This window comes from Nelusetta ayraudi, unplaced genomic scaffold (assembly GCF_046127955.1).
Source record: "Nelusetta ayraudi isolate G7.1 ecotype Tasmania unplaced genomic scaffold, CSIRO-AGI_Nayr_v1 ptg000070l, whole genome shotgun sequence".
NCBI lineage: Eukaryota > Metazoa > Chordata > Actinopteri > Tetraodontiformes > Monacanthidae > Nelusetta > Nelusetta ayraudi.
The window spans coordinates 1,023,761-1,047,500 of NW_027466120.1; the positions used below are offsets into that span (position 1 = coordinate 1,023,761).

A 23,740-nucleotide genomic window follows, 5' to 3' on the forward strand; every position below is an offset into this window, starting at 1 on the left:
AGTTTGGTAAATGATGCCCCAAACTTAGCTGGAAGCAGGAATGAATCCAAGGTTTCTTCTCATCATCATCATCATTCCTCGGCAGGCCCATGACTCAGCCGGAGTCACATTATTTGTTCCAGAGAAAACATCATTTTTTTTTTCTGTCAGACCTCTCCCACTCTGTTTTCTTTTGAGCTAACTTATGCTGTTTCTTTCTTTTCATATCCTCCGATGGCTGACTCCGCTGTCTTCCCACTGTATATCTCCTCTCATGTCTTCATTTTTCTGCACCCCCCCCCCCAACCCACTCCCACCCCGGCTCTGTCGCACACAAGCTCCCTCTACCCACTCCTTTTTTCCCTCTTTTTTTCTTTTTTTTTTAAAACGAGCAGACTTCTCTTTAAGAAGCAAGCCGGAGTAATTCAAACAACATGGCTCTAATTTGCTATGACATGTTTCATTTCTGACCTCACTTCAGATAACCATCTTGCTCTCGGAGCTTTCCTCCGCTGCGTCCCCCCCCCCTCCCCCCTCAACCCCCCACAACCCCCCCCCATCGCATGCATGCAGGGACGCACGCGCCTTCGATGCGACTGGCTCATTTCTCAGACAAGCAGGCTAGCGGTTCTGCGGCTACTTAAAAACACTGAAATATTTGCTCATGCTCGGAGCGTAATTTGAACAAAAATCCTCCCCCAAGACCCCAGTTTCTGAATCTGCAATCTTTTTTTCAATTGGAGCTATGAGGGCCACTTTTTACATCCAGTGTGGGCGACCGCAGCGCAAGAGGACGCGGCTCGAGCTCCCGCCCCGCCGGCCCGACGGACGCGAGGAAACTTGACTTGCGTTTGCGAGAGCGGCGACGGTGACGTGGTTTGAGCCTGGATGACAGGAAGTGACTGAACAGTTCAATTTGGGTGCTGGGCTAAGTCAGAGCGAAAAGGCTTGACAGGCGCAGCGCACTCTGCTGCCAGGCCCCGAAAGCCACAAATATGAGCGTGTTCCCTGAGAAGTTGGCCATATGAAAACAAAAGTGGCTGGCAGCGGGCAGCACGGAGAAGCCATAGGGAGGGAAGAGCGAGGAAGTTTAATTTGGGTGAGAGGTCAATGCCGAGCCACGGCCAGGGGGCGCTCAAAAAGGTGGACGAGCGCGGAACTTCTTCTCCTCGTCGTCAGCATCGTTGTCGTCGCTGTCGGCGTCATCTCCAAACTCCTGCTGAGGGAAGACTGGAGGACGGCCAGGTACACATGCACTACTCAAAGGTCAACGGAGGATTCTGACACACACTTCAACGCCGTAGCGCAGGGTAAGAAAAAAAAACAAAAAAACACATCCGTCTTAAAACATCAGAGTGGTTTTTAAAGGAGGGACAGCTTTATGACAAAAGGGCTAATTGAGCAATGTTTTCAGTTGAAATCGTCCGAGGAATAAAAACAGACGGAGCCAATGATTTGAGAGACATGAATGGACTGTTCAGCGCTATAAAAGTTATGGCGCTCCTGGCCTCCATAACGTCGCCTTTCCGAACCGTCCAAATTGGCCGCCTTGTGCTCCTGAAGCCGCTCAAGGGAACAACAACATGAGTTTACCGTCAACGGAGCACATCATTAACAGGCTGAGAGCCGCGCATGGGAAACTGGGTAAGTGTTGATATTTGAACCCAGGACAGAATGATCCAGTTGTGCCATTTAGATTTTTGAAAGCACATTCTGACATTTCACATCCGCCGATCTGGGAAAAGAGCCCACATGACAACAGTTTGGAAACAGACGGTTGGATTTTGTCACTGCACTTTGTAGGCCAGTGACAGTGCTTCCTACTAGGACAAGGGGCAGCACTTTACTTTAACTAAACTCTAGCTGGTGGTGGTAACCAGCCTTTCGCGCTGTTCCTCGCAATTACTTTCAAGAGGAAATGTCGACCGGTGCCAATAAAGCTGCTCAGATTGCAGCATACCAGCCAGCGACTGCTATTGTTTGCGAACTCACGGTTACTTCCTGTTTTCTCACCACTTCCCATAGCTACTGCCCATCAGCCCTGAACGGATGCTGATTGGCCGCGTCATACCCCGACTGGCCGCGCGGGATTCAAATTGGAGCTTCTCAAAAAGCATCTGCAAGAATTCGGATTTGACATCCCGGCAATCCAGCTGCTGTGGAAGGTTAATCCCTGAGATCTGTGTAGATTTAGGAAATCTCCAGCATAAGCTGCACTATTTTGGGTATGGACATTTGATACAGTGGGCTTCGGGGTAACCCCTCGCCCTGCGCTCAGTTCATGCTAGCTCCTGTGAGAGGTCGTGCAGGTTTACTCTGGAAATGTGTGAGCTAAGCGAATAAAACGTACCCAAAACCAGATCTGCTGAGATGAGGCCGGTCGATATGAATGAGCATCCAACTGCTTTTTTGACTCGGTCAAAAAGAGTGATTCCCAACCAGTTGGTGAGCAGTGGACAGATGCTCGGTTTTCTATCACATAACACTGTATTCCCGGTGGAGCTCCAGGAAGACTGCGTGGCTAGCAACCCCAAAAACAAGATCATCCCCCCCACAAACACTCAGTCACTGACACACACACACACACACACACACACACACACACACACACACACACACACACACACACACACACACACACACACACACACACACACACACACACACACACGGCTAAACCGTACCCTCTGGTATCTTTGGCTCCCTAAGCAGCTGCCGTGACTCGTCCCTCATGTGCACAAGCAAGTGATGTGCATGACACAAGTGTGTGTGTGTGTGTGTGTGTGCGTGTTGCGTGTGTGTTCATGTGAGCACGCGCAAACTCTTCCTGCGTATGCGTGCATGCATGCAGCCATTTGGTAAGAAAGACCTCTTTCACTGCTAGTGTGAAGTTAGCCAGAGGCTCACCTCAAGATGTTCGCACTCCAGACTCCTGCCAATTGTAAACAGACTCAACACTGTCCCTCAGAATTTAGCCTCCACCTCAGCCACTCTCGCTCTGGTTTTTCTGATGGAATGCCTCAAAGCTCGGAGCTAAAAGGACCCAAAGGTTTTGGAGAACTTAGAGGATAATTTGTGGACTTTTGGCTCAATAAAATTTCAGAAGGTTTTCACAAAGTGTGTGTTTTCTTCAACTGCGCTTGCTTCAGTGTTATGTGTTGAAATATGTCATGTTTTATACAATAACCTGTTGTTTGAAAATTCCCCAGTGGGCGGGTTTAACACAGCTTGGCTTTAAATTGTGCTTTTGGGTGGGTTTATGTTCTCAGCAACATGATATGATGCCTGAGAGCCATCTTCAATTTCAAGTTTTATCACTTTAAACAAACGTTTACAGACGTTTCCTGACGCTCGTGCCGAAGCCTGGCACTGAACCCATGACCCCTGGATAGCCAGCACTGCGGCAAACCTGCAGAGACAATTTGATTAGCCGCCAGTCTTTCTTCCGACACAGCCCCAGGTAATGAGGTATGTCTGGAAGGAGGTAAGGCAAGCCGAAGTGTCGGGGGGTGCAGAGGGTGCAGGGGGTGCAGAGGGACCCTTCAAACTTCAAAGGCCAAAGATTGGACACAAAACACACGCTTCCAGGAGGGGGAAGAGGAGGGACCACACAAATCTAATTTTCCTAAAAAGGGGGAAATGCGCCAAATGAGGAGGTGGAGGTAAACTACGTGTGACCCCACTTTTACCTGCTCACCCCCAAATCTCTGGTTCCTCCCCCAGAACTCCACCCCTCCTGTACAGATCTGATTAGAGCTCAGTGGAAAAGAGCCTCCACTCGTTAAGGAACCCTGTCATGACAAATAGAAATACAAAGCCTGAGCTGCCTTCAGTTGGAAATGGATCCATGACGGGGGGGGGGGGGCAAAATAGCAGCGGGGATGAAGATAATTCAATCAAGGCTGGGGGTTTGGAGGTGGGGGGGGGCGATAAATCCTCCTATCGTTGATAGTTTAGTTGACCGGAGGGGGACATCAGTCTGACCTCATTAATAAACAGCTTGAATACGCGGCTGCGGAAGTTTGGGACCAGATTGGACTGAATACACACGTGAATATAATCCCCCTCATATACTCATGCAAACTTGTGTATTGATTAAAGAATTGTTTCATTTTTTTTTATTGCCCAAAAATTGCCCAAAAGCCAGTGGATCCATTTAAAGCCTCACAGCATAGCCACCACTATAAAATACACCACAATTAGCCTCTTCTTAAATCTCCCATGATACCTCTAAAAGACTTCCAATCACCGGAGATGGAAAATAAAGGTGGAAAACAAAAAAAAAACTCTGATTTGCCTTTTCCCCAAACAAGCTTTCCTGTCCAGAACCAACAAAGAACAAATGTGTCATTTTTCCAGCTCTCCAGCTGGCTACTAATTTGCAGAGGCCTCACGCTGTTATTCTAATGTTCCTCTTCAGAGAAATGCCAGATAAAACAATTCTTGTCTTGGTAACCGTGTTCAAAAAAGTGGCTGAGATGTTACTTTTCCCTTCACCAACTGCTGAGCACTTGAATCGCGGAGTAATTATGAAGCTTGCGTTTTCTGTTTTTTTTTACGATCTCCTGCTTTTTCTTGGGAAGAGTGTCAAACAGAGGTTTGCACCAGCACACGGCAGTGTCATCTCCTCCTCCTTTGGACGGGAGGCGGCGGGGGAAAAAAAACAAAGGCCCACTTCTCCTCAGAGAACCAGGACGCGGTTGTAATGAGTTGCAGAGGCTGGTGTAAATGAATGTGATCAATAATGGATGGAGAGGACAGCTAGCCGCGTGGAAACTCAAGAGGCAGGCGAGTCGAGGAAAACGTCACCCCCCCCCCCCACACACACACACACACATCCCCCTCAACCCCCCACCACCACCCTCTGGTCATTATCTCTGACACGACCACGCAGCTGGCTGGCACACAGGCCAGCGAGCAGCCACATAGCATGCTTCCAGCAGTGCACAGAGGGATATTAAAACACTCGGCGGCGGAGGCAGCCGGTTCTCCATTATTTTAAGTATTTTCTTGGCGGGTAAATAAACAGCCGAAAAAAAAATAAATAAAAAAAAACTTTTTCAGCCAAACAAAACCGATTTTTGAAGCTCGGCAAAACAGCGGAGGACCAATCCCCACACTGGCCCTTTCTCTTTTTCACAGGAAGCGCTCAATTAATATGTCACCACAAGTAAAGACCACGAGAGGCTGCTAAAATAAGCGAGGCACTTCAGCCATCACCCCTGGAGAGGGATGAGAGAGGGACATAAATTACCCTCTTTAGCCAAGGAGAGTCATCCAGAAAACCAATAGGCGGCGAGCGGGCACCTGCGGCCCGGCAAATGAATACGCCATCCTCTTTTTTTTTTTCCTGGTGCAGCTTATTCAGTCAACGATGTAAAAACAATTAATCCATTTTTTCTTCCCCCCCCCCCCCGAAGGACCGTCTCTCTGTCTGTGCAGCTCTGAATTCTGGCCAAACTGTAATTGGAAGCAGCTGCCATTCATCTAAATCAGTCATTTTATTATTTCAATATTTATTCGAGGCTCAACGTGCAGCAACAAACTCATTTGGTCTGGCTTGCAGCAGCAGAGCGGCTTAAAAGCTCTTAATTATAAGCAATCATGGCATACCTGTGTATAAACAAGTGCAACCCAGGCGAACGGCCGATCAAGGAGAAGGGGAATAATCGGCTCTTTTCAGAGCCGGCGGCTCGGTTTATCTCGCCGAGGGTGGATTGGAGTGGGTTCGTTTCGTTTATCTGGTGAATGTGAAGAAGGCGGCGTGCACACGCCGACTGTCGCCGGTGAAAGCCGAGAGCGGCTGAGTGTCACTGTCACAGACACCGTGTTGGCCCGCCGCTACGCATCCCTGCATTGTTCCCCGATACACCCGACACTGGCCCTTTCACCTGCGGCGTGTGTGTGTGTGTGTGTGTCTGTGTGTGTGTGTCTGTGTGTGTGTGTGTCCTGATCCTGAGTACAGTACGGCCATAAAGATAAAGGGTGGATAAAGTGGTCGAAAAGATTATGAACAGAAATGTTGCTAATAACTTTGCAGACTTGACTCACGTGTTGTTTTCCTGCAGACTTGATAAACCCGTGTAAAGGCTGAAAACGCAGGTGTTAGATGGAAACCCGCTTACTTCACAGTGACGGCACGGCTCGTCTCTGAGGCTTTCTCGCAAAAAATTTGAATGCTGGTCAACCACGGCAATATGGAAATAAGCTGCAGCAGGGATCGGTGCGGAAAGACCTAGAGTGCGTGTGTGTGTGTGTGTGTGTGTGTGTGTGTGTGCGTCCAAAATGACGTCTGTGAGGCGTCTGTGTAGATTAGAAATGTAACGTTATTGTTATTGGTTTGAAAAAAAAATAATAAATCATCAAAGGATATAATCCAGCAGGAAAAAGACAATTCTGAGCGGTAATATAATAAGGCTCACACATGGCAAACTGCAGTCAAACTGTTTGGCTGAATCATCCATCCTAACAAAAAGCAGAATATGACCACCATCACATTGTTTTTGCTCTCACCACCAAATCCCATTTAGCAAAAGCCATCCCATCATCCTCACTGACGTCCCACTCAATCTCAAGTCTTTCGTATATGAGCTGTGATTTGATTTATGTCCTGCTGGCGCTGGTTCAATATGCAAATATCCTTTCAAGCGCACCTGCACTTTGTGTCAACACAAATGTTGAGCACGTATAAAAAAAAAAAAAAGGAAAAAAAAAGAAAAAGAACATACCAGTTATTCAGTCGAAGTGAATAATGTATAACTCAACCCATCCACAGCCAGTAGATACCCATTAATGTGACACAGCGGTGCCATTCACGGATCCACCGGACAAAACTGAAGTTTGTTTGCGTGCGTGTGCGTGTGAGTGTTTCCTGGCCAACGCAGATGGCAGGCGGGCAAAGGGGAAGGAGCGCCAGGAGGACAGGAAGCAGTGGAGGTGAGTTCTGGTTACGAGGATCAGACGGCGGGACGAACCCGGGGCTCAAAGCTGCCGCTGCCGCCGCCACCGCCACCGCACTCAAGGTGTGCGTTACACTCCCGGACACGGGGCACACACAAACAGTTGTGCGTCCTCTCTCCCCAAAGGATACTGGGTTGCCGTGTGCGTGTGCGTGTGTGTGTGTGTGTGTGTCTGTGTGTGTGTGTGTGTGTGTGTGTGACCTGATTAGCATGCAAAGGCAAACGTACAGACGCATGCCTTTTGCTCTCACACAGGCTCCGCCCCCTTCCTCTCCTTCGCCCCCCCCCTTCCCTGCCACCCCTTGAACCGAGCAGATCCACTTAAAAGGCCTCGTATCAATTGTCAGCGGCCGTGTTTTGGCCGCTGCGTCTGCTTTTCAGCCGCTGATGAGGACCAGACTGTGCAAAACGCGGCCACCCATTAGCCACATGTTGCCTCTAATGCTGACCCGATGAAACGGCCAAAAAAAAAAAATAATAATCCCTCGCCGCCCATCATGGTAAGAGACGGAGAGGATGGACGGAGAGGACAAGCACTCGGAAACGATCCAAAAGATGTAACTGTGTCAAAAGACTGGACGGGAGGGGGGGCTGCTGGAGGGGAGGGGGCGCACGGGCCTGCTGCTAATTTCCCTCCCCGAGTGCGGTAATCTGAGGGGGAAGATTAAGGTGAAAGAGTTATTCTTGACTATTTTATTAAGAGGTGCTTTAGGCAGTGGAAGAAGGGGCTTTAGCGCTCCTCCAGCAGCGTGCCATACAATACAAGACAAACATTTGCTGTTATTTCACCAAAGTGCTCTCAGATGTGTCGGGTCGGGGCGGCCATCAAAGATCCCCGCCGCTCTCCCTCCCAGAAAACAAAAAAAGCCTGCCCTTCCTCTCCGCGGGGTCCCGCCCCGAGCTCGTGTCCAAGAGATAAATGCAGAGGTGTCAGGAAAGAGAGCGGCGGCAGAAAAGCCTCACACGCACTTTTGATTAAAGTGGGATCGAGCGGCGAGGAGGAGGGAGCCGGGCGGAGCGCGGCTGGATTTGGAGGTTTAAGTTGTTTCAAAAGTCAATACCACAAGTTCATGAATGGTTAGAGTTTGTTTTGTTTTTTTGTTACGAATTGAATTATTAATCACTTTCATAATTTTTGTCGGTTCAAAAACAATAAAATGTAATAAATAAAGTTTTTATTATTGTTCTGAAAATCATAAGACAATTAAGAAGACAAATTAGAGGAATTTCATTTTCAGAACTCCTCAAAGAAATTCAAAAAAAAGGGTCTCGCAAAAGATCTTGTTTAGCGTTTCTCAAAAAGTTGTGTTTCTTTACGTTAAGAAAAAAACAAAGGTAAAACTGAAAGGCGACGGGCCACCACCTCACCCACCTGCCTCTTTTGTCTGCACTGACACGGCCCCACTTTTCCACTCCTCAGAGCTGTCGAAAAACAAGACTCTTCTGTGTGCGCGGCGGTGAGAGAGGCAGAGGGATGGAGACAGGGCGACAGAGGAGGAGCAGGTCAGCAGGGCCCGTGCGGCGCCAAGACGACGACCTTCGCATCTTCGGCAAACCGCCACTTTGACAAACACACACGCTCGACAGCGCAAACATTTCCTTTGAAGGAGGCGCCCCGTGCAATTAAAACAGCTTAATTGGCGCCTTTGGATGCTGGAAAACCGCACCAGTGGCCGCCTCGAGCTCGAGGATCACGTGGAAACCGGATCGTCCTCTTTCCCTTTCTGGACACGACGGGACTGTTGCACGACTTGATGAGCCAAGAGATGAGGAGCGATGACGAAAGTAAATTACTGGAACTAAAAGAGTTTCTCCTCAGGATCTGGACCGGCGGTGGACAAACTACAATCTGGGGGTCAAATGCGGCCCGTTAAGATTTTTAATCCGGCCTGTCGAACTTGGAGAAATTACATTGATACTAAGTATAGATATATAGCTGTATTTCGCTGTGTGTTTTCCCAGTAATTTCAATAATAACAATAACATTTTGTTGGAATGCTTTTGTTCATTTTTAATTGACTTTAAAGCACATGTTTTCTACATATCCCACGATATATTCTTTCTCCTCTGAGGTGGGCCACCAAAACACTCGGACCATCTGCTGCTGTTCCGGCCCCTTTGTCAATTTTTAGAGCCCTGATCTGGACGACGGAGGTGGGCCTGATTGGTCCATCCAGATAAACTGAGCCCACAAATCTGACTGAAATATTTGCTCAATGATTGAAGACAAACAAGAGGAGGTGGAGCTTTGTTTCACCGCCAGGACGATCCGCTGTGGACAGATCGTCCAGCTGACGGTCGTCATGCCGTGGCCGACAGGGACAGAGTGACATCACTGAGGTCCTCGGAGTGATGATGTGTGAACTGCACAGGGACGAGCAGCTGCGTCCGGCCAGCGGCACCAGCAAGGAGGATGTCCGCGGCGGCGGCTGGAGGCAGAGATTTGAAGCGGGGGGGCGGGGGGGCGCAATAGGAGCTGTTTTATCCAGCGCTTGCCAACAGACTTACTGGCAGAGAAAAAAAAAAAATCACAATATCGTCGGCAAATGCGTGTCTTGACCTTTGTGACGAGCCAAACTGGGAGACACTAGTGCAACTGGTTTGGGCGTGTGCAGCTCCCTAGGAGTGACAACACCAGACACGTAGCCGCAGCTTCACTTGTGTGTGGCTTCTGTCATCAGCTGTAGAAACCAATCAATATTGCGAATGCCCTCATCTGCCCACTATGCGCACTCTTCTAAAGATGTGACGCCTAGAAAAAAAGCACACCGGCGTGTTTGGCTTTGAATATCTAAATATTATAATTGCTCAAGACTTCTGTGAGTAAATCGGTTAAAAATGAAACAAAAAAGCAGCAGACGGCTGAGTTAGCGTCGTAAAAAAAAAAAAAAAAAAAAAAAAAAGAAGAAAATACACAAGTTGAAGTGTTTCCACGTTGGGCTGAGATTTAATCAGCCTGTCGGTGGTTTCGCGCGTCAAGCCAAAGAAGTTTGCCGCTGTTTCTTTGATTCTGGCTGCAAAATATGCGACAACATTTTCAAATTCCTTTCCCTCGGCTCTGGTGAACCTGTGTCATTCCGCCAACGTTTCCTTTTCCTGTGAGGGGGGGAGCACATAATTAATACGGGCCGAGCCCCCCCTCCTCCGTTCTTGCCTCTGGGACACAGAGCATCGCAGAGATGCAAGCTTGTAATAGAGCTATTTGTTTTCCTCACAAAGCTGTCTGCACGGCCTCGCTGGGACCAGCAGACTGCAGCAGGCCAGCTATGAATTGGTGAAATCCACCGGGAGCAGGGCTATTGATTAGGCCGGCGGCTGTTAGGGCGCAAATATGCAACTAAATTAGATATTTGTGCCCCAGTGTGTGTGTGCGTGTGTGTGTGTGTGTGTGTGTGTGTGAAGCATCGTAGCGCTAAGAGCAACTTAATCTGCATCAACCACTGGCCCCCATATACAAACACAGACCCCTACAATAAATCTCCTTCACAAACACCGTGTGTGTGCGTGTGTGTGTGTGTGTGTGTGTGTGTGTGTGTGTGTGTGTGATTGGCTGATCCCCGAGAGATTCAACGGACTTTAGAATATGTGTTGGATTTATTGAGACCAACGACATTCAAAAGGCACACACTGTAAACTAGCCATGGTGTAAATGACTCTCACTTTTTTTTTAATTATTTTAGTTAGATGAATATAAATGGAGCCCAGATTGAAACTTCACCTATTCTCTGCTGACATCAAATCCAACTGCACTGGAGTTTCATTGAGGGATGGATGCCGTGACCATAGAAAAGGGAGAGAAAAGTGAATTTAAAATATAAACGTGCTATATTTGTTGTGTTGCATTCAAGTCCAATTTGACCTGAAACCCTGACTTTGGCAGCAAATGTTGACAGGAATAAAAAAAAATAACAGCAGCAAGCAAGCCCACCGTGCTACTTCTAGCATACCTGTGTCCTGTTCTAGCTGAAGACATGACGTTAACATTGTTCTTTCAAGTGAAATTACACAGCCAAGTGCACCACAGCAGCAACATTAACACACTTCTGTTGCTGTTTACACAACTGCATGGCCACTGTGGGGGGGCGGGGGGGGGACTCTCTCCCCTGGTGAAAACCCAGAGAGGGCTCTGAAGCTTAATAATTATCATCAGAGACTCGACATAAAGTAAGCAAGAAGGTGGTAAACAGCCTTCATGTTCATTTTGGACAACTTCTCCCTTAATTCATGTAGCATTGCGCCGAGGTGTCCTCATGCTGTAAGCCTTTCACTTATAGTCACGACAAGTTCGGGGAGCCACTTAGCGGCGGCGCAGGATGCTGACTGGGCACGCTCACCCAACAGTTGTGCGCACCAACAAGTTTCTGGCAACTCCGTCGCCTCCGCCATTTCTCGCTCACATCCGCTAGCACCCCCCCACCCCCAACCCCACCGCCCCCTTCGCCGACATCTCCCTTTTCAACAAGAGCAGTTTGTCAGGGTCAGAAAGCAATTTAAAACCCCTGGTAATGAGAGTCAGAGAGAGAGAGAGAGAGAGAGAGAGAGAGAGAGAGAGAGAAGGAAGGAGGGAGCCGTTAAAGGGAGGGAGGGAAAGAAATAGAGATGAGGTAGCGAGGCGGAGAGGAAGAGAGAGGACGAGGAAGGAGGGAGGGGTCGGCTGGGGTGTCAGCCATCAAAGCGGGCCAGGAGAAAAGAAGGCCAGGTGCTGGTTGTGGGAATGTGCCGTCCATGGTTCCAGGGGCCAGCGAGCCTGTGGAGGGGAGGGGGCGGCGGCGGTGGTGGTGGTGGTGGTGGTGGTAATTAGCCAAGAGAGGAGAGAGAGGGAGAGAGAGCGAGCGAGGGCCCTCCAGGGCCCGCGGGGATAGCCCCTCCGAGAGGATACCATTTGCACTTCTACAGGAGCCGCCAGCCTCGGGGCCACAAAGGAGGGAAAAAGGGGGACTATGGCATCCTTTATCAGGCCGCACAAAGACGCCGCATCCTTTCAAAGGGGACCGGAGAGAGAGAGAGAAAGTCCAGTGTTCCAGAGAAGGAGGGGATGAGAGGATGGAAAAAGGAGAAGAAAAAAAAGAAAAATGGGAAGAGAGGAGGAAAGAATCCTCGGAGCGCATGTGCCAGTGTGTCGCAAAGCGAGAACCGGGAGGACGCGGCCGCCGCACTGTGACCCGGTTGGTCCTGGGAGACCTCAGACGTTTTTACCAGCGTACACTGTCACCTCGCCCACACACACACACACACACACACACACACACACACACACACACACACACACACACACACACACACACACACACACACACACACACACACACACACTGGGCTGAGTTACCCAACAATATTCCCAGTCTGTAACTAAAAATGAACCTTTGTTTTTTTTTTCCCCTATCCATCTCATTTCCCATCAGGCATGAATACATGAAGTGTCTCTTTAACCAAAGAATGGCTATATGTATGACTTTAGTATATAGAAGGATAGGCTTAAATAAGCCTTTTGTCTTCTGCCTATTCCTTTTTTTTCCTTCCGGCCCTCGTATATTACCAAATTGATGTGTATTAACAAATGTTTGTACCTGTTGTAATACGGCAAAATAATAAAAATATTTTTAGTGACAGTTACAGTTAAATATTTTTTGTATTCTTTTAATTCTTTTAATTCCTTGGCGCTACGCTCCACCTCCTCATGGAAGTGGCTGCGGGGCCCGATGACCACCCGCTCTACCTCTGACATTATCGGAGGAATCTTAAGAGTTTTGCCCTCCCGTCGAGGGAAGGAAAGTGGAGGTCACTGACATTACTTTTACCTATTGCCTTTGGAGGAGAGTCGGGGTGGGTGGGTTGGTGGCGGGGGGAGAGAGTGTGGGGGGGCGGGAGGGGGGGGGTGAATGGTGGCCTTTGAGGCTGCTGGAGCTTTGTGCTCCGCACTGGAGAGGAGCCTGACAGCCTTCACTGAGTAAGGGGAGCAAAGGTCAGACAGGTCGTGTGATAAGGCATTTCAGACCTGCATACAAGGGCCCCAGAGTGAAGAGTTCTCAACAAAAAAAAACCTCAGGATCCCTCCCCGCCACCATCGGCCCTCTGTCTCTTCCCTTCTCTTCCTCTTCTCTTCTCTTCTCTTCTCCCCCCCTTCGGACACAAAATGCCATTTGTTGTCCATCAGTCAGTAGCACAGGGCCCGGGTCGGTCCCGGCGCTGAAAGCTCCATTCACACACCCTCTCACCCAGGGATGTTTTTGCAATTCAATATTTTCACACGCAGGCTGCTTCGTCGTTACTTTGGAACCGTACACTCGGCAGGATGAGGCTGATGGTGTGTGTGCGGAGGGGTGTGTGCGGAGGGGTGGCCCCTGTGGGATGGAGGGACTGGTCGGTGGAGAGGTGGGAGGGTGAGGATGTGGGGGGGGAGCGGGGGGTCGGCACAGAGGAATCCTACCGTCGGTGGAGTGGTGGTGGTGGGGCGACAGGCGGCTAATGGGCCATCTTGAAATGTTTTAGCCACGACCCCATCACACACACACACACACACACACACACACACACACTGCAGATTGGTTACACACACATGCGTTCCACCCAACTCATCACCTCACAACTAATCTGACTTGAGGTTAACAAGGAGGCTTCAGATTAGCTCCTTTCAAATTTCGGGGCTGATTGAGCGGCCGCACTATCAGCCCTGAAATACCCTCTTTTTACACACACACACACACACACACACACACACACACACACACACACACACACACACACACACACACACACACGATTGTGGCAACACAGTGGTGTTAGCCAGGCAGTCATTAGGTGTGTATGTGTGTGTGTGTGTGTGTGTGTGTGTGTGTGTGTGTGTGTGTGTGTGTGTGTGTGTGTGTGTGTGTGTGTTCCGGACACTCCACTTTCCTCCAAAAATTCCAAAGACTGTAAACCTTCATAGAGGGAAATAGAGTAAACCAGTCAGCTAGAGGTTTTAATGTGAAGGAGGTGCCCTTCACCCCTTCACCCCCCCACCACCACCACTCCACCAACCTACCCCTCTTTCACCTTTCCTCTTTCCATCCCTATACCAAAGAAAGTTGGACAAGTTTTAAACAAAATAAGAGGACTGCTGCTTCAGCCGGGCAGGGGCGCTGGATAATGACGGCTCAATTACGGTGAATCTCCAAGTGCTAAGCCCCGCCCCCATCCCGCCCCTCCATCCCTCACACAATTCCCACAACCACGTCCACCCTAGCATGAACAAATTTGTCAAGCTCTCCCAAACGATGGAGTCTGACAGTGTAATCGCTGACCGTCCCCACTGACATGAAAGAGGGCTTTATCTGACCAAATCAAAGAACCTGATCTCTGAGAAGAAAGGAGAGGGAGGAAGAAGAAGAGGGAGGAGGAGGGGTGGAGGGGCTAAAGAAGAGAAAAGTCCCCCCCCCACCCCCCACCCCATGAGACGCGGAGATGTCTCTAATCCGCACTAATGAGACACCGCCTGCCCATCTCTGTGGCAGTGGAGAAACGTGGCGGGCGACGGAGAGAGCGGGGGGCGGGGAGGGGGGGTGGGGGGGACAGAGGAGAAGACGGACGGAGCCGAGGCTTTGAACTGGCGGCCCGATGGAACAAGCGGCGCAGGCGGAGCGAGTTTCCAGACGCCGCTGTTGCCGCGCATCACCGTCCGCGTCGGACGCAGACAGACGAGGAGCCCCGGGGACACAGCAGTTTGTCTGCTTATCATATCTGGACAGGATGAGCCATCAGGGGCGGCCACTGGGGACAGGCCGCTAAGTGCATGTGTGTGTGTGAGAGACAGAGAGAGAGAGAGAGAGAGAGAGAGAGAGAGACAGAGAGATTGTGTGTGTGTGTGTGTGTGTGTGTGTGTGTGTGTGTAAGTTGTTGCATGTGTTGTTTGGTGGGGAAATTTTACTTTGGACAGTGCAACAGCTTAAACGCTGGTCTTCAGTTAGCTTTTGCTCCCCTGACCTGCAGCATGAACAAGCCTCGGTTCGGCCAGGCCGTCTCAATACAAAAGCCATCTTCGGCTGATGCAATGAAATAGCAATTGTCTGCAACTCTACACTGGTGTAAAGTTGTGTTTAAAGTTGAAAAAAAATTGTTCTTCGAAATGTGTTGAACGCGTCTTCATTGCGTGTGACGCCGTACCCGGCTCGTGATCCATTATCACGCGCTTTTCCTATCAGCCCTGTGCCAAAGGGACGGCGAAAAGGCACGTTGTGGTGTCTAAATAAGACAAGAAGCTTATGAATGCAAACAAGGGGGAGAAAAAAAAGAAGGAAATGGACTGATAGATTAAAGCGAGAGGGAGGAGAAAAAGAGCGAGAACAAGCGAGTACGTGCACCGGCTAACACCCAACAAATCGGGATTAGACCCAGATAAGACTAGTCACAATGGCCCGGGCGAGTCCTGGGATATCACGGTTGCGTGTTGGGAATCAGGAGGGCTGCTGGAACATGCTAATTAGGGACTCGACACATTTGCCGCCTTGTTTTGCAAACAGCAGACAGTGCCGAACAGCAGGTGGCGGTGCGCAGAGAGAGAGAGAGAGAGAGAGAGAGAGAGAGAGAGAGAGAGAGAGAGAGAGAGAGAGAGAGAGAGAGACCTCCAGAACCTGGCCGCTCGCTCAGGAAGTGGGTCGGCGTGTGTCCTCAGCGCTAGAGAGGCTGAACCCAGTCGTCTCGCTCAGACGTAACTTGATGAGAAGCTGCAGGTCAAGACAAAATACGTTCGACTGCAGCGTGATGGCTTCTCTTTTTTTTTTTCTTCTCTTTTTTTTTTACAGTGCCCTTTTTGGCCAACACACACGGCAGTTTCGAATGCTGCTTGGCTATTTTTAACAAGACCCTGCACCCCACTCCGCCGATCACCTCCCCCCAAACACACATGCACACACACAATCTGCGGGCTGGAAACGAGGGCTATGAAGAGAGACGAAAAGCAGGGGAGCTGTTTGAAAAAAGAAAACATCAGGGATACGTCTGAAAGTCTCCCGGGCACGCCGCACTCTCCCCCGGCCAAGCGATTGGGAGATTGCTGTGTTTTTACAAACACGGCCGGTGAGGTCACGGCGGCGAGAGGCAGAGAGTATTTGCCAACTGGATAATGTGAGGTCAACGTATCAATGGAATGAATGGGATTTAGAGCCATGTGCAAGAGCTTAATGCAGTGGCATTTGTATGTCAACTTAAAAAATTGACTTAGCCAGCATGCAACCAGGCAGGAGGGGTGGGTGTGTGTGTGTGTGTGTGTGTGTGTGTGTGTGTGTGTGTGTCCAGGTGTAAGGTGTGCCCACCCATCACCGTGCCAGGCTTGGCCAAGGTCAAAGCTCAGAACAGTGACAGGAGCGACAAGAACTGTACAAAGCGGTGCTCTCTCTCTCTCTCTCTCGCTCACACACACACACACACACACACACACACACACACACACACACACACACACACACACACACACACACACACACACACACACACACACACACACACACACACACACACACACACACACACATGCGCACACTATTTTAGCCAGCAAACAGAGCCAGCTCCTGCTGTTTTGGTGACATTTATACTCAACCTTTCTAGTTTGTGATTGATTGGGGTTAAATCCCAACACTGCCCAAAAATCTGTCTATTAAAAAAAAACAAAAACAACTGAGTGTTTTTTTTTGTGTGTGTTTCTTTTCACGGTCCATCTGCACAATAGTGTGTGTTTAACACAAGAAACACTCAGATTTAACACGCGTACAAGAAATGCGAATTACGTTTTTCAGAGACACTTTTCATGTACAAATTGTAACCGGGGCTGCTAGAAAAACAACAACCACTGAAAACAAACTTAACTAGCTGAAATCTGCCTTTTCCCTCTGAAATATTCACATACAGTAAATCTACAAAAACATAGAGAGTCAGCACCCTTTTTCAGAGGAACATCCAGCAGCTGCTGCTTTCTTTCAGTTAACCAGTCAACCAGGCAACAGACTGTGGTGTCCTGCTCATTTCAGAGTGAAGGGAAAACTTTACTGCTGGGGGGGGGGGGGGGGGGGGGGTCTTCAGCAGCCTGCTCTCACAGCAAATTTACAAGATACGGTTACAAAAAGCAATACATCTTTATTTCTATGATATTAGGTGAATGAAATGTGAACCATGTGTTTGTGAGAGGGGGTGGGGGGGGTGGGTGGACAACAGAGCAACTGCGTCCAACTCTCCACTCAGCTTTATCTAAAGTCACTTCCCACAAGACAAAATGATGATGTTCGACACAAATAGGCTGATTTGCACAGTCAGTGTTATAAATGAGGTGGCCTCTTCGTCCCGGGGGTCGCAAAAGAAAATGTTTACAATTGGATATTAGAAACAAATGGGGACGAAGAGAAGCCGCCCTGCAAAACGCCCTGACCTGCATCCTCCACTTATATACCAGGTAGAGCATCCCAGAGTCAGTGAATGCTGAGGAAAATGCTGATGGGACACACAAAAATTCTTGCCTCAAACGTTCCTACAATCGGTCCAGACGGAGACGGTGAAAACAGAATGAAAAGGGCGGTAAACACAACATTTTGCACGTCGGCGAGAGGTCAATCTTTCTAATAGCAAATCAAGAGCATGAATAAATAAAGAAAGAAAAAATAAGAGTAGGAACTCCTTAAAGGCGCCACTAACAAGGTCTGACATCATCTGGACGGTTCGGGTTCTGCGGGCGCAAGAGATTCAAGAGGCAGTGATCCTGGCAGTGGTCACTCCACTCATTTTCAAAAAAAGCACGTGCAAAACTGTAAAAGTGCTGCCGCCTGATAGAGAGCGCCGCGGAGCTCGTTCACATCATCGCACATGAATGCAAATGGGCTCAGTGGAAGAACGAGAGTCTCACATTTCCTCTTTCCCATCCCACTGTATCGACCAAAAGTCTACAGGACCCCCCCCCAAAAAAAAGGATCAAAGTTGTCTTTTTAATCTCCATTTTAAAAAAAAAAAAAACAACTCTTAGAAACAAATTATAACAAATAAATAGCTGTGAGGCTAATAATTAGCTGTCAGTAGCTGCACCACACCAAACCAAGCTGAATGATGACACATTACAAGGGAATGAGATTTAATTTGTCCCAAAGCTTACTGAGACCATAACAAAATGTTCATAAAAACAGAAGGATTTACACTTTCATGTAAGAGAAGGAAACACAAAAAAAACCCATTTGATCCCAGTCAGATCGATGAAAATATACATACAAAAAGAAAATCTTTCGACGGTGTGATCGTTTTTATGTCCAGGCTCTAATCTGTGAACACGTTGGAGCGCTATCACAGCGGCGATATAACAGTAATGGCAGGCGGGCTGTGCGGGCCCTGAACGATTAGGCAGAAGTTTAACATAGCTGCCATTGTTGCCTCCAAACTATTGTGGGTTAGGTTTTATTGCTTCTGTCAAAACATCAGAGGCTGTCGAGCCAGGCCAACTCCGTGGCTGGGAGTCTATCTCAGGGACGGAGAGCTCAGCACACAGACCAGAGGCATATCTGGCAGTTGGTGCGTGTATGGCAGCGAGACAGCGAGAGGTGTGTGTGTGTGTGTGTGTGTGTGTGTGTGTGTGTGTGTGTGTGTGTGTGTAAAAGGAAAGGAAAGGAAAAGGAAAGGTCAGGAGGTGGCTTATATTAGAAAAAAAAAAAAAAAAAAAAAAAAACTTGCTGCCGTGAAAAAAAATGCATTTTAGGAAAAATAATGAAGTCATAAATATCTGTTTCATTCAACGGTCAAAAGAGGTGTTTCATGCCTCTGCTTCCGATGCGTCAAAATGGAGACGTCATGGCGCAGCTGCGCGTGCGGGCATTCGAGCCTGTGTACGTGCATACGTGCACACACGTTTTTTGATTTATTCATTCATTTATTTTATTTTTTTTATTTTATTTTATTTTTTTTGGGGGGGGGAGTGAAAAAATATTCATTAATATTTGCAAACAGAATTTTAGATCACTGGAATCGCCTGATCGTTGAGCGTCAAAAGGTGTAAAAGCTTCATTATTTCAACAATTTAAAATTAATTTAAAATAAAACACACGCCAGGCTGGGATTGTGTGCTGTGCGCTGCTAAATTGCCTTGATCGGTATTTACTTTATGAAATGACAACAAATCAGAGGTGGATTGGCTGTTTCTTTCTAGGCTTTGAAAAGTGATCTGTGAACAAAAAAAAATGAAAAGAAAGAAACGTTTTCCGGCTACAGCAGTGAACAGCTTTGATACGGATACAGTAACGCCACCAGGAAAAAAAAATAAGAACAAAAAGTGACTTTTATCTGTAGCTGAAGTCTGCAGAACGAAGTCCACAAGAAATCACGAGACCGAAAGCAACGCGGAGCGAAATCCGAGCAAGAGGACGACATTTGTTCGGTGGAGGAAGAAAAAAGGGCCTTCGCGTTGTGAGGGCGATCATATTATAATCCAAACACGCCAACACTCACTTAATCCTGACCCCAAAGCATTGTGTAAACAAAGCAGGGCGGCTGTAGGATCAATGCAGGCTTCTCAAACCACACGCATATTCACATTTCTCATGTGGGGCACAGTCGTGACCCCGTCTGTGTCCAATGTCTGCGCGCAATGTGCCCGAAGAGCAGGAGCGCTGCTGCGCGGGGCTGCACGAGGCAGCTGGCAGCGAACATTGCTGTGGGTCTGCACGACTCGTTCACCTCAACAGCTCAGGGAAGAAAAAAAATGTCCGTGTGTGTGTGTGTGTGTGTGTGTGTGTGTGTGTGTGTGTGTGTGTGTGTGGCTGTGAGGCGGGAGGGGGGGGGGGGGGTCGAATCAACTCCCACGCGTCGCATTCAAAAGTTGTGGCTCGGCGTGGTTTTTTAATTTTTATTTTTCGTGCACGTTGTCCGCCGTGTCCATCCTGTGCTGTGCACGACCGCTGCAGCACAAACACGGCCGAGGCCACCGAGGCCGCGGACTCCCCTCCAACGTCACAAAGGGGCTTATTTGTGTTCATTAGCACCGGGATCAACACAACTATCAAGCCGGAGATCAAGACCAAGTGCAATTACTGGGCCACAAGGATCCTCCGTCTGTTTGTTTGTTTTTAAGAAAAGAAGAACAGAAAAAAGGTGGTCCAATTAACTTTGTGCTCCCCCCCCTCCCCCTTTTCTCTCCCAAGTTTACAAAAAAAACTGGATCTTGACTTAGTGCATAAGAATCATGAAGGGCATGAAAATAGTGGTGAAAATGACTGCAAAGCAAATAAGAAAAGGAAAAAAACAGGCTTTAAATAGCTGTGTATTTTGTATATATATAAAAAAAAAGTTGCTCATGTTAAAATGTGCTGCAACCCACAAAAATGTAACATTTCCAGCAAAGTAGATTGCATAAAACACAAATAAATTTGAAAGTTAATAATGAAATGCAAATTCTTAATTTAAAAAAAAAAAAAGTCTGAAGATGGAATGCTAATAATTTAAATGGGGGAATGGGTGGGATTTGGCAAAGGAAGCCTTTATTGGCCAATGAACAATAAAGCATTCCAAAAAAAAAAAAAAAAAAAACAGGAGGTGTTAAGCTTTAAAATATTTTGAGTTCAATGTCCTCTTCTTTACATACTCAGTCATAATAACGCTGCTAATAATTTAAAAAATAAAACAAAATTCTAAATTTAAAATTAATAAAATCATCACACTATTTATCAAAACTTCAAAATGAAATGTTTTTTAAAAAGAAAATAAGGAATTTAATTTTAATATCTTCAGAAATGCAAAAAGGGCCTGTGTAAAATGCGAACAAGTATTTCTCAAGCCGTCGTTTTAAAAGCAAAATAAAGTGACTCGTGATCCCTGTTCAAGTGCTCGTACAGGAGTAAGAAAGCACCAGTTTGATTCTTCTTCTTTTTCCAAACTCCACAGAAACAACGGAGAGATGACACAAACAGCCAATTTCCGAAAGCTCGGTGCTCATGTTTACAAAAAGCGAATGTCTTAAATTTTCCGTGGTACGCGAGCAGCAGCAGCAGCAACAACAGCAGCAGCAGCAGCAGCAGCAACAGAACCACTCACTGGTGCAACTATATGGGCGCTTTGGTGCAAGAAGGACGCAATATTGATTGGCATTCCCTGGAGGAGGAAGCAGTCTGCAGCAGAGCCAGGGCCCAGGGACGACAACAAAAGTTACCAAACCGCCATATCTGATGCACTTTAACATGCATCGACAAAAAACAACAACAAAAAAAAAAACAGCCACATGAAATATTTTCCCTCTCTGAAATTCACCATTCATTCTAGGCGTCCGAGTCGTGCAGGCGAAAGTGGGAGGAAAAATAGCCTGAGCGCGCACAGCCCGGCGCGAGCAGCGCTCACAGCGGTGCCACAGCGCCCACTATTTTAGAAGCCGGGAATATGATTTCTCAAGACATGCTCGGGCTCTATTTCAAAAAGGGGGAGAAAAAAAAAAAGTTACAAACCGAATCGGAAACTTTTGCTAACTTTTGCTTAAAGCAGACGCGCGCAGACGCCAAGCACACGTCCAGAACACACTCACACACACACACACACGCCAGAAAAAAAATAAAAAAAAATGTTTAGAGCGAGTTGAGACATTCGGGACGGCGGCGATTCTCTGCCTGCAGGAGCGTAATCAGGCAAAGCACCAGCGGCGTTTCCCATCACGCATGAAAGTTTGTGACGCCGGGGAAAGCAGCGAAGCCAAGACCGATGCATGCAGGGAAGCCGGGACCCGGGCAGCCGGAGCGGGACGCGTTATTCGGCCAGGAGAAAGTTTCTAACCGTGGGCAAAGATTCGGAGCCTCGCCTCTTGAAGATATGACAAATGACAAGGACGCGGCGGCGGTGGACGTGAGAGACACGCTGGAGTTTTGGTGCCGGCGGCGGAAAAGCGCTCCGGCAGTAAAAGGAGCAAACAAACAAAAAGATCGCGTGCGGGGGAAAAGCAGAAGAACCTACTTTTGGCCAGTTTTCTCGCCCTCGCCTTGGATCTCATCTTGTCGCCTTGCAGATTCCTCTCGTCGTCCTCCGTGAGCCCAGAAGCAGCAACAACACTATCTTCATCTCACCAGCATTGTCAGTTTGGACACCTTCGCACATGCGCACAGGCCATTCAATCTGACACCCGCGCCGGGGCCAAAAAACTTTCCAATGTATTCATCATCATCACTTTTTTTGTCCTATCGTCTCCCCTTTAGATCACTTATCTCTTCCCCTCCTCCTCCTCTTCCTCCTCCTCCTCCTCCTCTTCCTCCTCCTCCTCCCGTTCGCGCCGCACCATCTTACCTTCCCTCCCTCCCCCACTTTGCCATCCCCTTACACCCCCCCTCCACCCCCCTCACACACATGCACACACCTTCCCGGATTTTCTATTTTTTTTTAACCCTCTTCAGCAGCCACAACTGGCGGACACAGCTGCGAACACATGCAGGGAGCTCCAAGGTAAGATTCTCCACTATCATATACAAATGACGAACAGTATTTACGTGAATATTATTTTAATTTATTTGACTAAATCATGATTTTGTAATGATAAAAAAAACGTGCAACAAACTTTTACATGCCTTTTATTTTGGAACAAACACATTTTATGTTATGAGGGTTTTTTTTTCTCTCTCGCGTGTGACTGCTGCAAATTGCGCAGAGGTTATTTTTAACTCTCATTAATGCACTTGCGGGCGTAAATACTTCCAAGACTCATTGGGGTTGCACTTTACAGGCTATGATTTGGTTGTGTGTGTGTGTGTGTGTGTGTGTGTGTGTGTGTGTGTGTGTGTGTGTGTGTGTGTGTGTGTGTTCGCCCTCAGGACAGGCAGCGGCCAGCAGCTGTGTGACGCATGCTTCGCTTGCAGGCTCCAGCAGCAGAAACCGCACCGTGAACAAATACTGACGGTTTTTTCTTCTTCTTCTTCTTCCCTCCTCCTGCTCGGGGTTCACTTTCTTTTCTTTTTTTCTTTTTTTTTTTTTTTTAAGAATTTGCACAGCGGTTATTTGTGTGTGTGTGTGTGTGTGTGTGTGTGTGTGTGTGTGTGTGTGTGTGTGTGTGTGTGTGTGTGTTTAGTTTCTATTTCTCCTCAGTGGCGGAGAGCTGAAGGCAGGTTTACCTGCGCAGAGGTGGAGCACCACAGGTCTGTCTAACCTCAGCCTTGCACCTGCTTGCAACGGGGAGGAGGAGATCGGCATCCAACCTTCTGCCGTGGACAGCAAGGTACTTTTCTAATCAATCTTAAGAAATAATGATAATTTGAAGTATATATATATATATGATTTTTTTTCCATCGCTAGCGTGACTATAATTATAATTATCAAGATAAAATAACCGGCATGTGGAATCCCGTATTTTAAATTATTTGAAATTAAATGCATTTGCCACGAGTTTTACTGTTTTATTTTCAGTCTGAAGTTATAATTTTATTATTAATAATAATTATTACTACTACTACTACTACTACTACTATTATTTTTTATTATTATTATTATTATTATTATTATTATTATTATTATTATTATTATTATTGTTATTGTTGTTATTATTGTTATTATTATTATTATATCTGTGTTGTTGTGTGATTTTATTTTTGGTTTTATTGCACCATTATCAACATTATTATCACTGTCATCATCGGAATAGACTGTATTAACATTTATTCGTATCGAAATACAACAAATAAACGTTTTTCATTTACGATAAATTCATATTTTGATTTTTTTTTTTAAACATAAATTGTAATCTGAATAAATAATTCTGTCATTATATCTGCAGTTATTATTTCTACCAAATATGGCTTGTGCTCATTTCCTTTTCCTCTCTCTATCTCTTTCTCTTC

At 47.4% G+C, this 23,740-nt stretch overlaps 1 protein-coding gene across 7 annotated transcripts in view; it reads right to left on the reverse strand.

The window, feature by feature from the left end:
- prdm16 (PR domain containing 16) overlaps positions 1-22,011 on the reverse strand; it is a 166,414-nt gene extending 144,403 nt beyond the window's left edge. For all 7 annotated transcript variants that reach the window (XM_076042381.1, XM_076042376.1, XM_076042382.1 and 4 more), the window contains exon 1: positions 21,873-22,011. In XM_076042381.1, the coding sequence (XP_075898496.1) occupies positions 21,873-21,909 (37 nt within the window). In that variant the 5' untranslated portion in view covers positions 21,910-22,011. The remainder of the gene's footprint in view (positions 1-21,872) is intronic.
- Positions 22,012-23,740: the final 1,729 nt, after the last annotated feature.